A 19,830-nucleotide genomic window follows, 5' to 3' on the forward strand; every position below is an offset into this window, starting at 1 on the left:
GGATGAGTATTTGATCCGAGTGACTTCAGTGCCCAAGAAGGTAGGGAAAGAAGATGTAGGGAGAGCTCTCCCTGTTAACCTTCACAGCAGTTCTATGAGGTGGATGTTGTTACTCCTGTCGTGCAAAGGAGGAAATGAAGGCAGAGAGAGGGCAAAATAAACCTGCCAGCAGGCATTGGAACATAAAGGCGATTGGGTACTTGATTTCCTTCAGTTGGAGATTCACTTTTGTCCCCTTCTCGGAAGATCGATAAGGAGCAAGTGGGTTTAGGTCAAAGTGAGGAGATTATTTGTATGTAAGGGACACAGTGATCTCTACCAGTCAGGGTAAAAGTCCTTGGAATAGCTGCAGGAGAAACCCACGGAATGCCAAGCAGCCGAAGCCGTGTCCACGGGTATCCCAGGCACGGGAGAAGACACGGAGGGAAGCAAACCGCAGTGGGGAATAATCTGACAGCCTCACGACAAATATTTAATTGTAAATACTGCCTGGGGGACATGGCATCACTCAGGATTTGTAACTGTCCAATTACCAGTGGGCACAACTGTGATTTGATGTGTTCCAAACCTTTGAATATTCTGCCACAGATGAAGAACTTCCATGTATTATTGTTACCGGTCTGTCTGTTCCTACCTTAGGCTGCATCTGGGGGTGGGGGTGGGGGTTTGAATCTCCCTAAAATTTAATGCCGTAGAAAGTGAGCAGAAATGCTAAATCAAGCATAGGAATGGTGCTTCCTGGCATTCGTACGAGCCGCAGCTTCTGTCCCCGTGCCAGTGCCAGGGGCACTGCGGATGCTGAGTCGTGAGTCTGGAGGAGAGGAGATTGTGTGAGGACTTTATAGACTCAGCAAACGAGCCGCCTTTGCAGGCCGCAGTAACTGGATCCAAACTTCTCACTAAGAAGTTATATGTATAGGTATATATATTTTATTTTAGAAGCAGACAGCTAATTGGCCTCCAGAGGTCATTCGAGGTGCCCAAAGGAGACCTTATCGTTAATAACAAGACACATCAAATCTTGTGTCAGTTGAAACTGAAATTTAAAACAAAAGGTGGTTCAACTCTGGCAAAAAAAAATGCCCCTTGCAGTTTGTTTTTGTGTTCATTGCACTTCTCCTATTTATGACCCATTTTCTCCAAACAGGTCATGTGCCCAAACTTGCTTCATGTATAATGAACTAATGGGAACAGTCTGTTTTATCTGTGTCTGTCTCTCTCTCTCTCTCTCTCTCTCTATATATATATATATACGTATATACGTATACTTATATATATGCATATATATGTATATATATATATACACACACATACCCCTAAACTGAGATGTTAATGTGGACACTATCTTGTAGCAGGATGTTGTAACTGAACAATATTACAGACATTTTAGCATATATTAAATAATCTAAACTTTTTTTTTAAGTACATAATATTTTTTCCTATTTGCTTGCTATAATTTGTTTAAAGGTTGCATAGCAATAGACAGGTTGTTTCCAGGCTTTCACTATACAAAGAACTCTAGAGAAAGGCTTTCCACATACATTTGAACACATCTTTGATAATTGCTTAAGGATGAATTCTGGTCATGGGATTTTCTGGGTCAAGAGTGGCATATTGTTTTAAGGATTTTGTTAAATAGTGAGTTTTTCTTTCTGAAGGTTTGTATAAATTCACATTTCCGCTACTATTACATACACATTTTAAAAAAACTTCACATTAAATTCCATGTCGTTTGAGAAAAATCTTTGTACGGAGTACCAGAAATTAATGTCTAAAAATGACTGGGTTAAAAAATCCTGTTCTGCGCAGACTTTCTTCCAAATATCTCAAACACACATACTCATGCACTACTATTCACATGACGAGAGAGAAACAGGTTCACTAATAGCCTGTTCGGCTTTGAAGTTAAATATAAGTGTGAACATTTAAAATATTCTGGGAATAATTCTCAAACAAAACGTTGAATCCACACTTTGAAGAAGCTTGTCTAGGTTTTCCTACTTCATCACCACCTTGGTCCTACCTACTTCCCACTTCTAGTTAAGAAGAGGCTCTTGTCTTAGGCTTTACTTTTATTGGAAGAAAGTGGGTTCCAAGGGCTTCTTTCCTTGTGAAATAGAGAAAGGAGCTGGAGAGGACAACCACTTAAGTAGGTAACAGAGCCTGCTGCCAGGTAATCAGTAAGCACATAGGGAAGACTTTTGTTCTGCGCCCGACTGAGAAATCGCTGGAGCTTCTAGCACAGTGCTTTGCATGTGACATGCAATAACCACTCTCTTGATTTGTTGATGAACTTTGTTGATGAACCTGTTAAAAATAAGTTAGTTTTTAGTATTTCATAGCTTATAAAAGAATTAGGCACATGTATGACAGTTTAAAAGTACTTTTCAAATTTAATGTATTTCTATTAAATGCCTTTTAGGTGAACCATTAATTTTAAGTGCTTGCTAATTCTTTGGTTTCTCTTCTGCTTATAAAAAGAACTACCACCCACGGCAGTGGAAGGTTGAATAGATAGATGCAGTCCTCCCAGCCCTGCTTCCCTCTACTTTATTCCTCTTTATCATTTTGGGACAGGGAGACTGTCCTTTCCTAGCTCTATTTTCTCACCTGGGCTTTGTCCTGTTGCCTTGCTCACTCCTACCCAGGACTGAAGAGCAACTTAACTGGTGGGAAGGGGGTTGGGCATGTCTGTGTAGTCCTTTCTTCTTTGTGTTTTGTGAGATCCACCTCCCTACAGGAAGAGCACATTCTCTACTTTCCCACACTCTCAGTTGTGAGTGGTAGCCTGTGTGTGCATGGGGTGGTGGGTGAGGGTTGGTCGTCCCATGGTGTCTGTGTCTGGGTCAGCGAGTCTGGCTAACTCGGGGGTGCACCTTAGCAGGCCTATTGGATCCTCAGCTAATCCTCTCCTCCAGTATAGTGCTATCAAAAATGAAGGTGATATTTTTTGATCACTGTCTCATTTGGTTTTAAATTTAAATGGGGACCAAATCACACCCTCTAGGATGGCTATAATAAAAAAGATGGATAATAACACATATTGGCAAGAATATGGAGAACTGGAATCCTTACACACTGCTGGTAGGAATGTAAAATGGTAGAGCTGCTTTGGAAAATAGTTTGGCAGTTCCTGAAAATGTTAAGCATATGACTCAGCAGTTCTAAACTTAGATATATATCCTGGTGAATTGAACATATATGTCCAAGCAAAAACTTGTACATGGATGTATATAACAGCATTATTTATAATAGAACATTGGAAACAGCCCAAATGTTCATCCATTGGCAGATAAATAGACTACATGTGGTATATTCGTACAAAGAAATGTTATTCAGCCGCAGAAAAGGATGAAGTCCTGATTCATGCTACACTTTGGATCAATCTTGTAGACATTATTCTAAGTGAAAGGAACTAGTCATAAGGGACCACGTATTATATAATTGTGTTTATTTGAAATGTCCAAAATAGGCAAATAGAGGCAAATCCACAGGGACGAAAAGCAGATTAGTGGGTGCCAGGAGCTTGGGGGTGGTGGTGGAAAGGAGGAATGGGGAATGACTACTGGATTTCCTTGTGAAGTGGTGAAAATATTCTGGAATTAGATAGTGGTGGTGGCTTCACACCTCTCTGAACATACGGAAAACCACTGTATTGTACTTTTTAAGAGTGAAGTTTATGGTTTGTCAATTATATCTGAAAGGAAAAAACCCTCTGGTGGGGAATGAAGTTTATTTATCCACCTTCTCAACAAACAAGGATCCTCTGTTCCTTTCAGGCAGGTCTTGCCACTGAGGCTCAAGCCTAAGCCATTCTTGCTCATTTATTAAGTAGTATCGAGTGTGCTTACCGTGATTTAGTCCCTGTTCTAAGTGTTGGATACGTACCAGTGAACCAGAAAGATAAAAATCCCTGCCTTTGTTCTTTCCCATATGGCTGTAATCACTTCGCCCTCTGCAGCGTCCCCACAGTGCTCGTGCGTGTGTGTGCGCTTTCCTTATGGAGTCATCCCTGCAGCTCAGCTTAAGCTCCCTTCTTCCATGAAGACTTCTTGGCAGGGATTATTGTCAGAGGGCATGGACCTTGGTGGGCGTGGCTCCTGGTTAGAAGTTTAAAAAATCCCTGTGAAGTCAAGAGAGCAGACAGTATTTGTTCCTCACACAGCTATTTTAAGTTTCAATAGCATAATTTTGTGTGAACTATTAAAAATTTATACAGCATCGGTACAGCCAAATTGTTCTAATACTTGAACATTTTCCCCCCATTGAGTTTAATAAAGGTAAATAATTAAACTGGTGTTCTTCGGGTCACAAGTTCTCTGATTCTCTAAAATATTTTTAAAATTTCCTTATTCTGCAGTATTCACATTCAGGTATATGTGTCCAGTTATAGATATGTTTTTCTCTTTTGCTACTAGACAACTGATTTATTAAATAAATTGATACTAGTTGATAAGTTTGAGATATTTAGAGATATGTGTAGAGAATAGTGAATATGTAGCCATATTTTCTTATACGTCCAGGAATATCAGAATACACACACTTGTGAGCTAAGGCCTATGTATCGTAGTTTCTTTTCAAACGTTTATCCACGTGTTCAGGAGTCAGTTGAAAAAATCGGAGGTTGGTCACCATGAACAACCAAGTTTATCAGAGTCTCTTAAGTGATGAAGACGATAAGAACTGGGTGATAGAACTTTACTGAAACATGAGATCATTAAACAGACACAAAGGTGGAGCAATTTTGAAGTAAGTTAAAACAATAGGATCTATTTCCACTGGGTTCTATTTTCCGTTGGGTTGTATTTAAAGTAAGTGGAATCAAAAACCACTGCTGTCATTTGGTCAGTAAAACCTTTTTCCCTCTCTGCGCTGTTATCGCTAGGCTCACTACGTTGCTACCCTTCTCCACTTCTGATTAGAAGGTGTTTTAAAGGATGCACGTGGCTTCAGTGTTTCATTATTTGCAGGAGTGGCCTGGTGGTTTCCAGTGGGCCTCTTAGCGTGGCAACTGCAGGGAGCCGAGTCCCAGTTACGTGAGCATCACCTGGCCGTGGGGTGTTCAGCTTAGTGAAAGTGGTAGGCTGAGAAAGTTGGGGAGTATACTTACTAGGGTTTATAAGTTCCTTTGTCTGGTCAATAACTTTCACTTATCGGATGCCCCATTGTGTTCAATGTAATTAACTGACTGACAGTTTTGAATCCCCAAATGCCCCTGGAGGCACACGTAGAGCCGTTGGCTGTCCTGCCTGCTGTTTGCTCAGTCACAGATCTGTGTCCCAGGCATAGCTGGTGACTTCAAATTCACTGGCCAGCACTCTTGAACTCCCTGAGGCCCTTCTGACTGGAGAAACACCAGTGTGTGAGTCTGAAGATGTAAGATTTCATTTCGGCTTTTGCTGTCGTTGGCAGAGCCTTTACCACTTTGTGACTGTCTCCCCATCTGTACATGGGTGGAGGGAGTAGTTGCTATGAGATAGTGAGTGTTCACGATGGCTGGTCCTGTGTGGACAGCACCCCTGGGGCCGGCTGCCCAGTGTCGCTGTCAGCAAAGTGGCCTCTTTGCTCTGGCCCACTACTGTTACCCCTTTTACCCAAGAGGGAATGCCTCACTTCAGTTGGGATTTATTTAATGTGAAATACCTCAGTATGTTACTTTGCAGTGGTGTTTATAAAATGCTGCAGAGATCCGGAGAGTTGCTAAATAGTATTTTTCTGGTAATACTTTCTTAAAAACTTGGTATAAAGACTTTGGTATACAACTCTCTAATACTAACACTGAATTAGAACCCACCAAATTACTTACAGCGCTTAATATAACTACACAATTAGAGATTAACACGTTTTAATGATGATAAACACCAGGGATTGGATGCTGCCTCAAGTCTCACTTGAGGTCCAGAAAATATGGTGCTCTACATTCAGATATACAGGGAACTGAAACAGTCCCCTTCAGGTGGTATCCTGCCTTAATTAAAACAGACAGCAACGACCTTTGTACTGAGAGAGAGCGCGTCAGCCTGCAGTTTCCAGGGCAGGTGAGTGAAACTAAATCTAAGAAGGGACTTGGAAATATTTTCTGGGGAAAAATGAATATTTTTAGGAGTACCTGGAAAAATACAGTTTTTCTCAGAAAGGTCAAGTAAACATGACAGTGTTTGCCGTGCACTTCTAATAATCACCTGATTTAAGATAGCCTTTTAGTATGATACGAGGTCCTAAATAGCCAGTTTGGTGGAATTTACAGTTACCGATGACTGTTTTTAGAATCATGCGAAGGGTCTGAAGTCTAACTGCATGGTATTGAGCTGGATTCTCAAATTCCTGAGATGTGTGATACCATTTGTCTATATAAGTTCCAGAGTTGATTGTGCAAACAGAACTTGACATATCACATACCAGGCAATATTTATACACAAGGTTGTTTTACCATACCCGAAAAGCAGCCCTTTATAAAATATTAACAAGGTTACAATACCGAATTTAGACAGCCGAACGTTTGTATTACACTTCCTAAGAGGAAACACATTGAGTTGGTTGGGAAGTGGTCGTTTGGCGTGTGGGTGGACGCCATTAGTCACTTTAAATGGCCTCTGAGGCTGTCGTGATGCAGTATGATAATCAGTGATCGGAATGACTGTAAATCATCAATAAGAAGTCAAAGTAAGTCCAATACGCTCTGTTTAGGAAAACAAATAGGAAGCTTCTGGTTAAACATTGTGGATTCAATGCTTATGTTTATCTATTCCCTTCCATAACCCACTCAAATAGTGGTTAAGGAATTTTAAAAAGGGCAAGACGAGAAAAAAAGACAACAGAAGAGAGGTGTCCATAAAGTTGTAGGAGATAGAAAGCAGATGGATGAGGAGTAGCTGAGGTTTGAGCTTCTCCTGTTCTGCTAAGTTCTTCTGGGCAAACCCAGAAGCAGCCAGCCAGCTCCCGTCACATCGCCCGGAAAGGCTCAGAAATTGAAGGCACATGAAAACAGAAAGGTTCATGAAAAGTCTGCATGGAGCCCATTTAAATGCTTGATCTACCCCAGACCTCATATAGCCGGGCAACCATATCTTCTGTACTCCAGTGAAAAAGCCCAGTTTTTAGAGAGAAACGGAAAGGAGGGAATTAATCAGAGAAACAGTAAAAGTTTTCCAGAACTAGAGTGTTTGCATTTCTTGATTAAAAGGTGAAACAGAGTGCCCAGCGTGATGAATAAGCAAAGACCCCCCACATCAACACGTGTCATGAGGTTTTATAAAAATGGGGATAAGTAAAATTTCCTAAAGTCTTCGTGAAAGGAAAAAATACATTTGTAGAAAATATCTAACATTAGAATTACATCCAATTCACAACATCAACATTAGAAGCTGTAGGACTATGCAAAATGCTATCAGAATGCCAAGAGAAAATACTTTGCAATCTAGGATTCTCTGCCCACCCAAATGATCACTCCAGTGGAAAGATGGAAAAAGTAATGTTCATTTGTGCATGTTTTCACCCAATTTATCTCCCATGAACCCCTTTTCAAGAAAGTATTGGAGGATGTGTGCCTCCAGAAAAGAGGAGGTGAGGCTGAATGGAGAATATGTGGATGGGGTCTAAGAATCAGTGTAGAAGGTGGGCGGAGGGAGTTCCCAGGGTGATGCTACAGAGCAGTTTTGGGTGGCGGGTGTGAATCAGGCCTGGCAGGAGGCCGAAGGGAAACCGGAAGAGTGTCTCCAGGAACAACATGGATATGATAAGTTAGTTATCTGATGGGTTTGACCGTAGAAAAAGAGTTGTAGATAATATTAGATAATGGGGCTATTAAATAAATAAATGGGAAAATCAGCAAACAAGAAAATGAAGCAAAAATTCTTAAAACATTAAAATGGAGCAAGAAAGAAAATGCACTCACAGTGGCACAGCTCTGCACAATCTTTGCATAGTTGTAATGTAAACATTAAATATCAGTTTAGCCAAAATTGATGATGTGCATTGAATGTATTGGGGGGCAAGAGGGGGTGTTAAGATTCTTTATTAGGAAGATAATTTCTAAAGTGCAAGAAATCAGGATGTAGGCGTATGAATATTCCATTCAGAAATACATAGGTAAACAACAGAAGAAGCAGTTAGGAGTTTAAAATGATGACTGTGGAGGTAGGAAGAGAGGGAGAAAGGAAACTGCTATATTTTAAAAAATAGGCTTTGTAGTTACTGTTTCACTTTGAAAACTAAGCTGTGTATTACTAACAAAATTTTCTTAAAAACTAATTTTAAATAAGAAAGGAAATAATAAGATTTTATGTAATTTTCTGTAACAAATGATTATAAACAGCAACATTATGGTCTCTCCTCATTTAGGCAGAAGACTATTCCAAAAACATTATCTGTTAAGTATCTGCTCCCTTACCTGCTTAAAAAAGGTGTGTAAGTTGGACCAGTTGCACTGGTGTCTTAGTTCCATAAAGCCTTTCGTCCGTCATTAAATTTTACATACACATGCTTGTTACAGGAAAGTTGAAAAATTGCCTAGTGCTCTTTGGGATTTCGTGTTAACCAGGAGGAGTTTCTAGGACCATCCTCCCAGTTCTTTTTGCGGCACAGAAGTGTCCCAGCAGTGAATCACGGTGCATAATTGCTCAAGTCAACCTTCTTCTGTGTTGCAGGGCGGAGAGCACTGTTACTACCATGGAAGCATCCGAGGTGTCAAGGACTCCAGGGTGGCTCTGTCGACCTGCAATGGACTTCAGTACGTGGGCCTCTCGTTGGGAGAATGAACTTGCTTCCCTCTGGTCATCCTTTCCATCTCGTCTGTCACAGATCTGTGTTGTAGTGACTCTTCTGTGCCAGTCCCACGTGAGGGGCTGGAGCTGGACTGATGAACAGGGAGGGCACAGTCACTGCTCTCTTAACATTTAGGGTTTGCAGGCCATTCTGAGGTTAAACAAATGATTATACAGATTAATATTGAATTTGCGTCTTTGGCAGGTACTGTGAAGGGAAAAGACACAGGGTACCTAACTGAGATCCAGCAAGGTTTCCCCGAGGTGGATGCCAGAGCACGTATCAGTTGGGTTAGACCTACGGAGGACTAGGAGTTAGCCAGGCGAGAGTGGGTGTGGAAGAGAGGGGCCTGTGCATCGGCTTCGAGGCAGGCTTTAAAAGCTGTCTGCGGACACCTTTAGACCCCGACACAGAACACGGCATGTGGAGATGTATTTGTACTCGTGTGAGGAAAAAAGGTCTTGAAAATCTTATCTTTACACATAATAAAATATCCTGTATCTCTGTAAATGAAATGTGATTTCAGCACAGTTATTACTGCTTAATGGAAATTCACAATTTGCAAGCATAAAGGTACTTCTGTTTGCCTCTTCAGAGTCAGATAATTTTAGATTATTGTCATACATGAAGAACCTATTTTTCTAATAGATGATATTGGATTTGCATAACAAGAAGTTGGGGCTAGTTGTGTATTATTCTGGAATAATAACTCACAATACTGGAACTGCACAAACAGTCCGATCCAGATTAATCTTCTAATATGTCCATTTAGCTTCAAAAATTAATTCTATCAGGTATAATTTGTTTGCTCTTAGTGTACACTCTTTTTAAAAAGATTATTCATTTTCAGAGAGAGGGGAAGGGAGGGAGAAAGAGAGGGAAAGGAACAGCAATGTGTGGTTGCCTATGCGTGCCCCCTACTGGGGACCTGGCCTGCAACCCAGGCATGTGCCCTGACTGGGAACAAACTGGAGACCCTTTGGTTCTAAGGCCCGCGCTCAATCCCCTGAGCCACACCAACTGGGGCAGTGTACACTTTCACACCCTGGGTAGCCTGTATGCTGTCTGAGTATCGTGTGGGGGCCACAGCAGGATTCCATACAGATATGTGAATTAGATTTGGGGTAATGCAGAGGTATTTATTTAACTAAACTCTTTATATTTAAAGATACAATATGAAGCTCACCTGCTATTCCTCGCCGTTTGCTCTAACTGTTAATTCTCTCCTTGCGTGGTTTCTTGTGTTGCAGTGGAATGTTTGAAGATAATACCTTCGTGTACATGATCGAACCACTGGAGCTGGTTCATGATGAGGTGAGTCTGGCTGTAACATCACTTCCCTGATGGTGTTTTATTCCTTCAACATCTTTGCCTTGGAGCAAGAAAGAGAGTATAATGTAGACTTCAATGTGCCTTTATATATTGTGCCTATTTCAGACTTAGGATGACACCATGAATTTTGAAGCTTAAATTGAACATTCCAGACTACTGGTAAAGGATGATAAGATGAGGCAGAGTGAGGTTTTCTGAAGTGAAAGTTCTTTCCAATCGATAGGAAGAGCAGAGAGGACATTATGTTTTGTACAGACCAACTTCTTTTTCTTTCAACTAGCTTTTATTGTCGCTACTTCTTTAGATAATTGTACAAGTGTGAGCATGTTTTCACTTTTATGAGTCTAAGAAGCCTCAGTGGGGAAATTTGTGGCAGCGCTATGGTTATATTATGTAATATTTCGGTTTCTTTAGAGGTAGGGACAAAAATAATGTTTAGAGTCATGCATAGGCCAGCAACTGAGACAAGAAATGATGAGGGCATTATGCTGAGTGAAGTAAGTCAGACAGACAAAGAAACATTGTATGATCTCACTTATCTGTAGGACCTAAAACAATGCTTAATACATAGCAATAGAAAACAGATTTGTGGTGAGCAGAGGCCAATAGGGGGACTGAAATGGGTGAAGTTGATCAAAAGGTACATTCTTCCAGTTATAAGATAATTAAATTCTGGGCCTGTAATATTGTATTGCCTATTTGAAAGTTGGTAAGAAAGTAGATCTTAAAGGTTCTCATCACAAGAAAAAAAATTGTATCATGTGAGGTGATGGGTGTTTGCTGAACTCACTGTGGAGACCATTTTGTAATATACACATATATCAAATCGTGTTGCACACACACTTACACCATGCTACCCGTCAATTATGTCTCAGCACACTCTGATAGTGTGGCTCTCGAATAGAATGTAACCAAACTTAAAGTTTGACATATGTTCATCAGATACTCTCAGGAGAGTTCACTACATGGTGAGTACCATTATAGATGCTGGGGATAAACTGGTGAACAAAACAGACGTAGAGCCTGAGCCTCATGCATCTTCTAGTCTGCAGGGGCCGACAGGAATGAACAGGATGAATAAGTCCTTACATACAGCCAGGTAGAGTTCAACCTTCGTATTCAGGGAAGGGCACGATGAGATAGTAGTTTTGAACAAAGACCTTCAAGGAATGAGGCAGCCGGAAGAACATTTCAGAGGAGCAAAAGCAAAGGCACCGAGGCGGGACCATTCCCAGAGCATTGTAGGAACTTGGAGGAAGCCAGGTTGGAGAGGAGTGGAAGGGAGGGGGGACGGTAGGAGGTGAAGGCACTGGAGGTCATGTCAGTGAAGAGAGCTGCTACTGGGAAAACAGTTTGAAAGTGATAGAGTCAGAATATTGCAGTCATTGGGTAGGGAGCAAAAAAAATGCTTTTTATCTTTGGAGATTTCAAATGTAGATATAAAACAAACTTTGAGACAGGTAATGGTCATGCAGGCTATTGATAATAACAGTTGAACAAACATTTATTTTCTTTGTTGTGGCAATATATGCCTGAATATGGGGTCGATTTCAAATTTGACACAGAAAAGTCATTAAATTTTAAATGGTAAATGTTTGGATAATTCTGTATCATTTTTCAACCAGTAACTATAAAAAGTAACAGGTAATGAGACAACCCCACCTAGATAAAGACATTTTGATTAAGTAAAATGTTTTTCCTGTACTCCACTGGTAGGTGTACAGCATAAGTATTTGACTCATTCAGCTAAAAAATTTACTTTGATTTCTGGCATTAATTTATAGCCCTGTTACCCTAAAGAACAAAATAAAGTAAAATTTAAAAAACAAAACAAAACAAAAAGTAACAGCTCCCTAAGCCTTAGAATATTTAAATATGTAAAATAAGGTAATTTTTCATTACATCCCTAGTAGGGCAATTTTCTAGCTTTAATGAATTAATAAATGTATGTGACTGGGTCTAATAAACTGTTGAAGAGACTTGTAAATATAGGCAGCTATTGTCCTAATGTTTAAAGCAGTGGTTTTGCATTGTTATACCCATAATCGTATTCTTCCGGAGTGGATGGCTACATGCTTAATGCCCCTTCTTTTTTTATCTTCTTTCTTACTGCCTTCCTTTTATTTTTCAACTTTTATTATTTTTTTCAGTCACAGTTGGCATTCAACATTACATTGCTTTGAGGTGCATAGACATTTCTATACCTTACGATTGATCCCCTTGATAAGTTTAGTGCCTGCCTGGCACCATATACATAGTTACTATCATATTGTTGACTCCGTTCCCTGTGCTGTCCTTCCCGTGACTATTTTGTCACTACCAGTTTGTGCTCCTTAATCCCCTTACCTTTTGTACCCACCTTCCCAGCCCCTCTCCAATCTGGCAATGATCAGTCTGTTCTCTGCATCTATGAGTCTATTTCTGTTTTGTTTGTTCAGTTATTTTGTTTGTTTTTACTTTCCACATCTAAGTGAAATCATGGGGTATTTGTCTTTCTCCGTCTGGTTTATTTCACTTCATTGAACAATTTGTCCTCCTCTTTACCACCAGTAGAGGGAAAGGAACAGGACTTGAAACTTTAAATTAGTCCGTGTTTGAAGTTGTGTTGCTGATCCAATTGTGAGTCTCATTACTCTAGATACCTTTTCTCCTGTTACCAGAATTAAGAGTTTAATGCACTTGAATTTAGTTGTTTTTTGATATTTTGTTTATTATTATTAATATTAGTATGCTTTACAATAAGTCAGGCAATAAGGATGGGGTGTTTCTAATGAGAATTCATTACTCTTAGGTAGTACATGAACAGAAAAATTCTTAATTATTGTAAGCCCTTTATGTAACCTCTTTTTAAAAATTTTTATTTATTGATTTTAGAGAGAAAGAGGAAAGGAAAAAGAAAGAGAGGGAGAGAAACATCGATTTGTTGCTCCACTTATTTATGCATTCATTGGTTGCTTCCTGTACGTGCCCTGACCAGGGATCAGACCCTCACCGTGGCAGATCTGATGAAACTCTCACCAACTGAGCTAGGAGCCAGGGCTATGTAATCTATTAAGAACACTCCCTCTTAAAACTACTTTTCTGATTATAAAACTGATATATTGTAGGAAACTTGGAAAAGCAAAATAAACAAAAACTTAACTGAATAGTAGTTACTATTTGCCATCATCCCATCCCCCAGAAATAACTTCTCTTCACTTTTCAGTGTGCATTTTTTCCAGTTTTCCAATTTTCCAATGATATATTCCTATATATTTAAAAAACAAATTGGATCATTATTTTGTAATGTAATTTCAGTAATGTATCTCCCTGAACTCCTATATTTTTATTTGTAAAATGGGATAAAATATGCACCATATGGAGTTCTTGTGAGGACTAAATTGCATAATGTGTTCATTAAGAGTGCCTGGCACATATGATGCATCCAGTAATGGGAGCTAATAGTAATAATAGTAATGGAAACAAGACATTTCTAGAAGTGTAATTTCTAGGGCAAAGGGTATTGATGTTTTCAGGGCTGTTAATAGACCTGCTAAATTTCTCTTTGAACTATGCTACCAATTTTCTCCTACCAGCAGTGTATAAGAGTGCTTTTTGCCTCTTTTTAATTAACTTTGGTTATCATAATTTTTAAACCTTTGCGAACTTGAAGGCACAAATTCGTATATTTAAATTTTTTACTTTGAAAGAATATTAAAGTATTCATCATCTTTTCATATATGCATTGACCATTTGTGTTTTTTTCTTGTGGCTTTCCTATTCGTGGCTTTGGAGAAAGCTAAGACTCAAGAGTAGCTAATAAGACTATTGCTTTTATCTAAATTGGAACAATTGGATGATGCTCTATTTAAAATTGAAATTCCAATACAACATGTACTTTTCATTTTTGATAGCTAAAAAAATAAGCATATAAATGCCCCCATTTTAGGAAAGATATTACAGAAAGTTCTAACACTGTCCCATAGAGGCATAATTACATCTTGCTTTTCAATTGTCTACAATTGTTTTTTGTTTCAGAAAAGCACAGGTCGACCACATATAATCCAGAAAACCTTGGCGGGACAATATTCTAAGCAAATGAAGAATCTCAGTAAGTTTTAATTCGAATGGCTATTCTATTTTGTGTAATAGGAGCTATGATTTGGTGGAACTTGGTAGACATGCAGGCTTGTGGGGAGCAGAATTGACTTGAGATCTGGAGTGAACAGTGTGGATGGGTGGTGGAGTGAACGGTGGCTTTCGTGTGATGAGGTATGGACAGTTGTTTCAGATGGAGAGACTGAAATATGAAGCCAGGAATAAAGGTGCATGAGGAAGCAGAGTGTGGCCAAATTTACAGCTCTGCAGCCAACTTGCACTCGCTCGTACGCTCTGGTCCTGACACATCTTACGGACGCTGATTTGCAGAAGCCTTCTTTCGGATACTGTTATATGTGATGTTACTGCTTTTGTGTATTGATGCAAACAGTCTTTAATAATAGATGTAAAAGCTTATGGCATACATTATTTTAATTCTAAAGTGAATTAAGCATAGTAGAATTCTCTTCCATTTTCAGATATTGAAGGTCAGGTGATTATGGTTGAAATATATACATTCTAATGAGTTTTGAACAACTCATTCTGTTTTTGATGATGTTTGGGAGAAAATTATGTTTGAATTATATTATAGTTTATTAATTACAAATTGAATTATATGTGTGACTGTGAGAATGTGAAATGTTTAACAATCAATGTGTATTTTCACCTTAATTTTGATTTGAGATGAAATCTTTTATCCAGAAGATTTCCTTCATGTAATACTCCTTCATGTAACATTTGGAAAACATACTCCCATTGAAATGCAGTCGAACATAAATTTTGGTATTCCTTTTTCTTTTACTCAGGTATGGAAAGCAGTCGTGAGTGGCCCTTCCTATCTGAATTACAGTGGTTGAAAAGGAGAAGGAAGAGAGCAGTGAATGTGAGTGTGACCTTGAGCCACAGGTGGGGCCATTGCACTCCATTGCCTGTCATCACACAGTACCTAAGTGTACCTAAAACAGTTAAGATGTGGGCAACTTCCTCTTACACACCAGAACAACAAACCAAAAACCCCTAGAACTGGAGTCTTACAGGCATATTAGTTTTTACTCAACTTGCCCTGTAACAAACTGATTACGGTGTTCTATGAACCCCGATGTCATAGAAGGAATGTATTGATTTAACTCTATTTTCAAAGTGTTTTCTTAATGAAAATTGCAGTACACTTTCTTTCTATTGAAAATATAGCAGACTTTTAAAAAATATGGCTTGCCCTGGCTGGTGTGGCTCAGATGGTTGGGCATCATCCCACCAACTGCAAGGTTGGCAGTTCGATTCCCAGTCAGGATACACACCTGGGTTGTGGGTTCGGTCTGCTGTTCTGAGCGCATGCAGGAGGCAACTGATGGATGTTTTTTTCTCACATAGATGTTTCTCTCTCTCCCTTTCTCCCTTCCTTCCTCTCTATCTAGAATCTATAAAAGAAAAAAATTATAAAAAAATATATGTCTTATATAACATCCTATAAAACATTTCTGTTAACAAGAAAAATAGGAGAAAGAGTTAGGTTTTTAGATGTTGGCTAAGCACACTTATTTTTTATTTCTTTCTAATGAAAACCTCTGTTATACCAAACTTTAAAGCCGGATGTGTTTTTCTGAACAGAATGAATCTATTTGACCATTAGTATCATAATAGTTACTAAATAAGAATCATATAATTATGTAATCAGCAATTGTCTTTTGGCTCCCATGTATTGATAAAAGTATAGGGGCTTTGTAACTGAAATTATGTTGCTAGTCTTTTTCATAATAGATTAGAAAGCCGTGATGACGGGGACTGTCTAGTAATTACATGGTGAATACTATGTAACTGAGAATTAATTCCATAGCATATAGATTACATGGTAATTTACTAGATAACTTAATGAGTAATTATACTGGAAATTGCACATTTTAGCTAATGTTTTGGTGAATGTATTTTTTTCTGAAAAAATTACACCTCCAGTCATCAGAAACTTAGTTGAAGGTCAAATCATCCTGCTTTTATGACCCTGTCTTTGTATGACGGTGATAAGTGATACAAGTTTCTTTTTCTTGCTCCTTTTTTAAATTAGAGATATCGTTTTAGTTCCTCTTGAAGGAGATGTCTTTAGTTACTCTTTAGTTGTGTGGTTGGTAATAAGTTTTATATTAGGCTAGTGACATTTCACTAAAGCTCACCCCTATGAAATATAAAGTTCTTTTTCTAATTAAGAAAGAGAAATAGAAGTTCAAGTGATGGCTAAGATCCTGAGCCCTTGCCCTTACAGATTATCTAGTAATAATAAAAATTTGGAAGAATTTCAAATATTGTAATTGTTAATGTTTATTCCTGGGAGAAGTTGTGTGTTGAAGGATTAGTACACTATTACTAAGATTTCACTCCCTTGAGTTAAGGTTTCTATTTTACTACAGTTGGTACCTTTTCTAGATGTACTCTGCTATTCTTGGTAAATGAGTTTTACATAGGTTTTCCTTGAAGCTTTAAATAGAGATGAATATTTTATCACATCTCAGAGCCAAAGAATTGAGATTATTTGTTTTAATGGAATTATACTGTACATTTTTCACTGTAATATTTTTATGTGTAAAAATGATATAAAGACAACATAGGTGGTTCTCTGTCTTGATGAGTAATGTAATAACACTTAAATATAGTTCTTTTCTGGATTCTTGAATGTGTGCTCTCACTTTATGGTCCCCTTTTTCTGTTTCCCTGAGCAGGTTTCTTCAAGGATGTTTATTTTAAATAGGCAGCAAAGAGCCCCTCTGAAATTCAAAGCCAGTCTATAACTGAACAGTCCTCCTCAGAGACGGCGCTGTTCTCTCTGACCATGTATTTTTCCACATTTTCCACAGCCATCTCGCGGTGTGTTTGAAGAAATGAAATATTTGGAACTTATGATTGTTAATGATCACAAAATGGTAAGAGTATAGAATCAATGTGTTTTGGATCCAACAGCTTACTTGAGAAAGAATACACTTCACTTTTTATTTGCTTACCATTTATTACTTATTAAAGCCAAGATACTTAGATACTTTATTTTTTGGTAATATTAAATGACTTCGTTTATTTTATGGTGTCTTGGAACACTGGGTTTTGTAGAAATTTCAGGACTCTCAACTTTCCTTCTGTGTAGTAATAATTGTAATTGATGGATTTAACTTTGTTTTTTGAATGAAATTGTTACTTATTTTTTAAAATATTTTTGTTGTTGTTCAATCACAGTTGTCCCCATTTCCCCCCCTTGCTGTCCCCTGCTGTGCCCACGCCCTCTCACATTAGCTCTGTGTGTTACCTTTGATGTGTCTTCACGTAAAATTCGTGCTCTCTGCTTTTCTCCATCTAGGTGTTTGGTCACTGCTTTCTAATTTCATTTCGTGTCTTTCGTCTGCTAGCACGTTATTTTCCTTACCAATTATTATGGTTTGTGGCAGATATAATTATAGGAAATAAGCATATGTATTATAATAAAGGTATGCCCAAAGAGACCATCCTTAACTGATGATTAAAATATTGGAAAGATGAATAATCTTTTGTTACTTCTGTCAAAGGAAAATGTGATTCAATGTGTCATTTTAGTAACACGTAAACGATGTATGAAAAATAGTTATTGCCCCCTCCATTGGCTTCTCTTTAAGATAAAGTCAGAAACTTTCTTAACCATATTCCACTGAACCGTTTCTCTTATAAAATATCTGGGCTGAAGCCTAGAGCATTCTAAAGAGCTTTGGTCAGTAGGTTATTTGCTAGTGTATTCAATACTTTTGGCATGCTGGGAAATGTTTAACTCCTGGCTCTTTGAAAAAAGTCTTGATTTAAAAAACTAAACTAGAATAATTTACATCTGTTTTTCAATATCAGGAGATTTGCTATTGGGTTTTAGAATAATCATCCTACTTAGAGTATTCATCTTACAATCTTTGTGCTAGATGAGGCAGCATAGTTATTTTGATAACTGTTATCCTTGGATTGGAAATCAAGCTCTAATTTTATCTTATTTTTTTCAGAAAACAAATTTCTTAAAGATTGTATTTGTTTAGGAAGAAAAGGCAAATTTGGCACTTTAAATGTAAATTATTTTCAGTATTCAGAACATGTGAAAGTAAGTTTTATCATAAATGGAGATTGGACATTTTTCTTTGTATACAAAATTAGTTCTCATTCAGGCAGGAAATAGAAATGTTTCTCTGCATTTACACTCAAGCTTACCTCTTTAATTCAGAGTAACCTCCTATTGGCCTTCTGAAGAAAGTGCAGGTATCTTATTTTGAGCAAGCATCATATCATCAGTGGATTTCATTAGGCGCACACACACACACACACACACACACACTCCCTTAATTTTGTAGAAAGCATTTTAGTAGCTGGCTGCTGGAGCCTAATTTGTGAGCCAATTATAGTCTTGAAAAGGGTCTGCAAATATTTCTTTGAGCCATTAATCTAAATATAAATATTAAAAACCTTATTCTAATAGAAAATGATTGAAACATTTTAAAGTACATGAAATACAAATGTTTGCTTACATTTTTGCTGTATCCTTATGCGTAAGTCAGCAAATGAAAATGTAGTAGCTCAAATGTTTTTCAATTTAAATCTCCTTTGGTTTTTCTTATTTTAAAACCACTGTTACTTATTTTTATTTTTCAATTATAGTTTACATTCAGTATTATTCTCTGTTAGTTTCAGATGTTCAGCATACTGAAAAACCCTACTTTATAGGTACCTACCAAATTGAGTTCTCTCTCATGGGTAATCATGATTAGGAATATCCATAAACTCTTTTATAAGAATTGCTAACTGAATGAGTTTCTCTCCTCTACAACTCAGAGCAGATGTTGAATTCCAGCTATTTTTATTTGTCTTCTCTGAGCCTCACTTTCCACATTTATCAAATGGGGATGATAAAACCTACCTCACAGAGTTGTATGGAACAAGTATTTCTCGGAGGAGACTTACTGTAGATGCTAGTGAGTCCTAGGTGCTCAATTAAATGGAAGTTCAAGCAAACAAATCTAGTGGTCACTGTTCGTCCTTACCTTACTCGCCTACTCATTCAGCCGCCTTGGACACGGTTGATTATTCTCTCCTATTTGAGACATTTTCTTCATCTCTCGGCTTCTTTGACACAACAGCTCTCCCACTTCACTGGCCATTTCTTAGTCTTTTACATCTGACCTCCAGAATTGTAGGAGTGCCCTGAAGCTTGGTTTGGGGCTTTCCTTTCTTTCCGTCACTCGCCTCCAGCACCATCCCTTCCAGTCTCGAGTCTTCAGGTAATAGCATGGCTTTAAATGTATCACTCTGTGTGCTCCCAGCCTCCTGAGGTCCGTAGTTGCAGGTTCAGCTGCTTGTTTGACATCCATACGTGCATTAAACAGGCATCTCACATTTGACATTTCCAAATCAGAACTCTTGGTTCCTGAGTCCTAAACTTTCCCCCTAGTCCTTCTCATGATTTTGGTTTAGATGGCACCACTGCTCCTCCGGCTATTCCACTTCAAAACCTAGGAGACTTCTTTCATTCTTCTCCCTTCTCACCTTCCACAGCCCGTGCAGATGTCCAGCCTTTGTTATCTTTCACCTGGACTATTGTAATAATTCCCCAACAGGTCTCTGTTTCCATTTCTGAACCTCTCTAATTCACTCACCTCACAACAGGCAGAGGGATCT

The 19,830-nt window shown here is 38.4% G+C and overlaps 1 protein-coding gene across 2 annotated transcripts in view; it reads left to right on the forward strand.

Annotated features, from left to right (window-relative positions):
- ADAM23 (ADAM metallopeptidase domain 23) overlaps positions 1-19,830 on the forward strand; it is a 140,128-nt gene that overhangs the window by 73,294 nt on the left and 47,004 nt on the right. For both annotated transcript variants that reach the window (XM_024563961.4, XM_053919001.2), the window contains exons 5-9: positions 8,646-8,728; positions 10,014-10,077; positions 14,113-14,185; positions 14,979-15,055; positions 17,016-17,081. In XM_024563961.4, coding sequence (XP_024419729.2) covers positions 8,646-8,728; positions 10,014-10,077; positions 14,113-14,185; positions 14,979-15,055; positions 17,016-17,081 — 363 coding nt within the window. The remainder of the gene's footprint in view (positions 1-8,645; positions 8,729-10,013; positions 10,078-14,112; positions 14,186-14,978; positions 15,056-17,015; positions 17,082-19,830) is intronic.

The sequence above is a fragment of the Desmodus rotundus genome, chromosome 2, assembly GCF_022682495.2.
Source record: "Desmodus rotundus isolate HL8 chromosome 2, HLdesRot8A.1, whole genome shotgun sequence".
Taxonomy (NCBI): domain Eukaryota; kingdom Metazoa; phylum Chordata; class Mammalia; order Chiroptera; family Phyllostomidae; genus Desmodus; species Desmodus rotundus.